Source organism: Nansenia antarctica (genome assembly GCF_963989245.1).
Source record: "Nansenia antarctica genome assembly, chromosome: 3".
In the NCBI taxonomy this organism is placed as follows: domain Eukaryota; kingdom Metazoa; phylum Chordata; class Actinopteri; order Argentiniformes; family Microstomatidae; genus Nansenia; species Nansenia antarctica.
This window is the reverse complement of record NC_137688.1, coordinates 65,822,220-65,828,356: the sequence shown is the minus strand read 5'-3', so window position 1 is coordinate 65,828,356 and position 6,137 is coordinate 65,822,220. Positions and strand designations below refer to the sequence as shown.

Sequence of the window (6,137 nt, the reverse complement as noted above, 5' to 3'; positions counted from 1 at the left end):
TGTATATGAGTGTATGTATATGAATGTATGTATATGAGTGTATGTATATGAATGTATATGAATGTATGTATATGAGTGTATGTATATGAATGTATGTATATGAGTGTATGTATATGAGTGTATGTATATGAGTGTATGTATATGAATGTATGTATATGAATGTATATGAATGTATGTATATGAGTGTATGTATATGAGTGTATGTATATGAATGTATGTATATGAATGTATGTATATGAATGTATGTATATGAGTGTATGTATATGAGTGTATGTATATGCATGTATGTATATGAATGTATGTATATGAATGTATATGATGTATGTATATGAATGTATGTATATGAATGTATGTATATGAATGTATGTATATGAATGTATGTATATGAATGTATATGAATGTATATGAATGTATGTATATGAATGTATGTATATGAATGTATATGAATGTATATGAGTGTATATGAATGTATGTATATGAATGTATGTATATGAGTGTATGTATATGAATGTATGTATATGAATGTATGTATATGAATGTATGTATATGAATGTATGTATATGAATGTATGTATATGAATGTATATGAGTGTATATGAGTGTATGTATATGAGTGTATGTATATGAATGTATGTATATGAATGTATATGAATGTATGTATATGAATGTATGTATATGAGTGTATGTATATGAATGTATATGAATGTATGTATATGAATGTATGTATATGAGTGTATGTATATGAATGAATGTATATGAATGTATGTATATGAGTGTATATGAGTGTATATGAGTGTATGTATATGAATGTATGTATATGAATGTATGTATATGAATGTATATGAGTGTATATGAGTGTATGTATATGAGTGTATGTATGTATGAGTGAGTGTATATGAGTGTATGTATATGAGTGTATGTATGTATGAGTGAGTGTATATGAGTGTATGTATATGAATGAATGTATATGAATGTATATGAGTGTATGTATATGAGTGTATGTATGTATGAGTGAGTGTATATGAGTGTATGTATATGAGTGTATGTATATGAATGTATGTATATGAATGTATGTATATGTATGTATATGAATGTATGTATATGAATGTATGTATATGAATGTATATGAATGTATATGAATGTATGTATATGAATGTATGTATATGAATGTATGTATATGAGTGTATGTATATGAATGTATATGAATGTATGTATATGAATGTATGTATATGAATGTATATGAATGTATATGAATGTATGTATATGAGTGTATGTATATGAATGTATGTATATGAATGTATGTATATGAATGTATGTATATGAGTGTATGTATATGAATGTATATGAATGAATGTATATGAATGAATGTATATGAATGTATGTATATGAATGTATGTATATGAATGTATGTATATGAGTGTATGTATATGAATGTATGTATATGAATGTATGTATATGAGTGTATGTATATGAGTGTATGTATATGAGTGTATGTATATGAATGTATGTATAAGAATGTATGTATATGAGTGTATATGAGTGTATGTATATGCATGTATGTATATGAATGTATGTATATGAGTGTATGTATATGAATGTATGTATATGAATGTATGTATATGAATGTATGTATATGAGTGTATGTATATGAATGTATGTATATGAATGTATGTATATGAATGTATGTATATGAATGTATGTATATGAATGTATGTATATGAGTGTATGTATATGAATGTATGTATATGAGTGTATGTATATGAATGTATGTATATGAGTGTATGTATATGAGTGTATGTATATGAATGTATGTATATGAGTGTATGTATATGAGTGTATGTATATGAGTGTATGTATATGAGTGTATGTATATGAATGTATGTACTGTATATGAATGTATGTATATGAATGTATGTATATGAATGTATGTATATGAGTGTATCTATGAGTGTATGTATATGAGTGTATGTATATGAATGTATGTACTGTATATGAGTGTATGTATATGAATGTATGTATATGAATGTATGTATATGAGTGTATGGATATGTAATGTAATGTATGTGCCTTCATGGGTTTCTACATAGATTGTACATAGAGTGTTTTGTGTGTGTGTGCATGTGCATGTGTGTATGTATGTATGTATGTATGTATGTATGTATGTATGTATGTATGTGTGTGTGTATGTATGTATGTATGTATGTGTGTATGTATGTATGTATGTATGTATGTATGTATGTATGTATGTATGTATGTATGTATGTATGTATGTATGTATGTAAGCGTGTGTGTGTGAGTGTGTGTGTGTGTGTGTGTGTAACCTACTGTGTACAGAGTGTGATACATGTGTGTGTGTGTGTGTGTGTGTGTGTGTGAGTGTGTGTGTGTGTGTGTGTGTGTGTGTGTGTGTGTGTGTGTGTAGCCTACTGTGTCCAGAGTGTGATACGCTCCAAAGTTGAAGCTCCTGGTGCTGCGCTCCATCCTGCTGTTCCTCTGCATGTCAGCCTGCTCCTCATCCAACAGCTCCTACACACACACACACACACACACACACACACACACACACACACACACACACACACACACACACACTGTTATACTGCTGCATGTCAGCCTGCTCCTCAACCAACAGCTCCTACACACACACACACACACACACACACACACACACACTCCTCATCCAGGAGCTCCTACAAATGATAATAATATAATAATAATAATAATAATAATAACCTTTATTTGTATAGCACTTTTCCTGCAAACGTTGCAGCTCAAATTGCTCCCAGTGAGCGGGGCCGGCCGGCGCCTTGCATGGCAGCTTGTCGCCATTAGGGTGTGAATGTGTGTGTGAACGGGTGAATGAGAGGCCGTTGTAAAGCTCTTTGGAATAAGGCATAGCTACCGGTATATAAGTCAGTCTGTTTACCTGGAGGTTGGTGATCATGACAGAGAAGGTGATGTGGTGGGTGTGGAGGAAGTCCTTGACCGCGCCCAGGCTGGCGTGGGGCACGTGCACGTCCACGGGCAGGTCTGTGTTGACGGGGTGGAGCCAGAAGTCCAGCTGGGGGGGGACGGGGGGGACGGAGGGGGGGGGACGGAGGGCAGACACACAGGACGTCACCCGGAGACCCGTCACACTTCTGAACAGAGACTTGAGAATCCATCTTAAACTAGACTGTTTCTGAAAGACTGTAGGTCACTGTTCTCTGTGTGGCACGTTTTATTTATTTAACTCAACTCATTATTCTTGGGTAATAATAATAATAATAAGTTTCCTGATAAAATATTTTTAACAGTGCACTAAACTACAGGTGTGTGTGCCTCAGCTCTCTACCTCCCAGTCCTGCTCCTCCTCTACCTCCTCCTCTACCTCCTCCTCCTCCTCTACCTCCTCCTCTACCTCCTCCTCCTCCTCTACCTCCTCCTCTACCTCCTCCTCTACCTCCTCCTCCTCCTCTCCCTCTACCTCCTCCTCTACCTCCTCCTCCTCCTCCTCCCCCTCCTCCTCCTCCTCCTCCTCTACCTCCTCCTCTACCTCCTCCTCCTCCTCCCCCTCTACCTCCTCCTCTACCTCCTCCTCTACCTCCTCCTCCTCTACCTCCTCCTCCTCTACCTCCTCCTCCTCCTCTACCTCCTCCTCCTCCTACCTCCTCCTCTACCTCCTCCTCCTCTACCTCCTCCTCTACCTCCTCCTCCTACCTCCCAGTCCTGCTCCTCCTCCAGAGCGCGCAGCAGCTCGATCTGCTCCTCTGACTCCACATTGACCCTGAGAACCTGGTCCCTGTGGCAGGAAGGAAGAGAACAATACTCGTATTAAAGTGGTAAAAGATTCATAAATGGACGACTGTGTGACTTGTTTATTGCAAATGGTACAGCCTGAAATAAACTCCTAAAAAAGTTCGGAAACGTTATTTCAGTTGATTCCTCCCCTTTAGTAATACCAATTGGTATTGTATTTTATATCGTTGGAAAGCCTGATTAGTCACCTTTACAACGAGGTACAACTTGTAAGGATCATGCATTCATGGAATGAGCAACACAGCTAAACGTGTGGGTAGCGGACCAAAAGAACGTGCCAAAATCCCCTGCAATATTCTTCTGTTGGTATTGGCACAGGCTGAAACAGCTCAGTCTGAGATATCTTTACAACATCAACATGAATGGTCTTTATTGTCATTAATACAGTACATTAGTACAGGTACCATACAACGAAATTTAGGAGGGGGGGCTCACCTGGTGCTAGGAAAAAAATACTAAAAACAAGAAGGGAAAAGAGCTGGTTTACATAAATAAAGGCTATATACGCTATCCACTATACTATACTACTATACTATACAAATAAAACACTGTGCTGTACTCTATGCTATGCTATAAATATCCTAACATTTCCTATCTCTGAACCTTATGTCCAAATAAAACACTGTGCTGTACTCTATGCTATGCTATAAATATCCTAACATTTCCTATCTCTGAACCTTATGTACACGAGGGTTGTCATATTGCACATAGTATTATTGCACATTCATTTAAAGTGTCGCAGTTTGCAGGTTTGAAATGTTCACAGTTGTATTTCAGTATTGCACTTATGATTACAATCTAGTAGCTGCCATCAAATTGTCTAGATTGTCCAGGGCCTAGAACCTAGGTCTTTGCTGTGTTCAGGGCCTGAATGGCCCTAGGGTAGAAGCTGAGCTTCAGTCTATTTGTCCTTGCGAACATGGTCCTGAACCGCCTGCCTGAGGGCAGCCGAACATCAGAGGTTAGAGCCCAGAATTAAAATACAATTATCCAGTGCTTTGTTACATTATTCACTGCTACTTCTAATTAAATGATCCTGTTGACATTAGGATTTTATTTAGATGTATTCATCCTTCATTCACCCAGCATCTTTGAACCCAGGAAAAGCGCTATATAAATACAATGAATTATTATTATTATTATTATTATTATTATTATTATTATTATCCTTTATCTGCAGTATATACTGATGTTGTCTGATTGCCTTAAAGAAATTCTCTTTCACAAGTGGGTATGTGACTGATGTTTACTTGACACAACTGAAGTCTAACTACTATGCAAAAAAAAAAACAACAACATTTTGAGATCTATTCTGCTATGTAAAAAAGAATTATTTCTAATAATTTAAGACTTAGAATGTAATTATTTCTAAGAATTTAAGACTTAAACAAAAGTTGAACTTACCCAACGAAGACCTTCTCACACAGGGCCGCCACGAGAAGCGCAAAGAACACCAGAACACCCTTCATCTTCATCTTCATGACTGACTACCTAGCCCAACTGCCTCCTGCCAGCGCTAACGCTGCCCTTATACTAACGCACAGCAGCACCTGTACGGTTCCCATGACAGTGTACAAGCTCAGTGGAGTTATTTTGGGGAAGGGACATGATGCTCTGTTTGCTGTTCTGTAGCAGGTAGACTAGACGCTCCTTGACTCGCCCAGTTGGAGATATCAGCTATTTTCCCAGACCACTGAGTGCTACAGTGAATTTTATTATTATTATACATTTTTTAAAGTTTTATACTCATATTTTTCATTGTATTGGACAGATACAGTGAAGACAGACAGGAAAGTAAGGAGAAGAAGGGAGAGAGAGAGGGCATGTCAGCAGGGCATGGGCCGGATTCTAACCCATGCCGACATGGGCTTATGTGTGCACTGTCGACGGTGCTAGACCACTGGACCACCCCAGGCCATGGTGCTAGACCACTGGACCACCCCAGGCCATGGTGCTAGACCACTGGACCACCCCAGGCCATGGTGCTAGACCACTGGACCACCCCAGGCCATGGTGCTAGACCACTGGACCACCCCAGGCCATGGTGCTAGACCCCTGGACCACCCCAGGCCATGGTGCTAGACCACTGGACCACCCCAGGCCATGGTGCTAGACCATTGGACCACCCCAGGCCATGGCCAGTTAGTTTATAATCAGCATTATTATTAATCTAATAACTAAGGCAATTGAAATATAACAGAACTTTAAACTAATGTTGGGCTAACAATTCGTCTTGCAGGGCTGCAAGTGAATACTTAAAATAATACACAGTAGCTCAAGTTTACATTGACTATTGGTTAGTACACAATCCCTTGCGGCTTCATATTGTAGCGAAGGGGA

General features: G+C 38.0%; 1 protein-coding gene across 1 annotated transcript in view; it reads right to left on the bottom strand.

Annotated features, from left to right (window-relative positions):
• LOC308152845 (carboxypeptidase A2-like) overlaps positions 1-5,283 on the bottom strand; it is a 19,669-nt gene extending 14,386 nt beyond the window's left edge. Inside the window, exons 1-4 of the mRNA XM_080525913.1 lie at positions 5,202-5,283; positions 3,699-3,780; positions 2,926-3,060; positions 2,427-2,525 (exon numbers count right to left, since the gene is read on the bottom strand). Of these exons, the coding sequence (XP_080382039.1) occupies positions 2,427-2,525; positions 2,926-3,060; positions 3,699-3,780; positions 5,202-5,278 (393 nt within the window). The 5' untranslated portion in view covers positions 5,279-5,283. The remainder of the gene's footprint in view (positions 1-2,426; positions 2,526-2,925; positions 3,061-3,698; positions 3,781-5,201) is intronic.
• Positions 5,284-6,137: the final 854 nt, after the last annotated feature.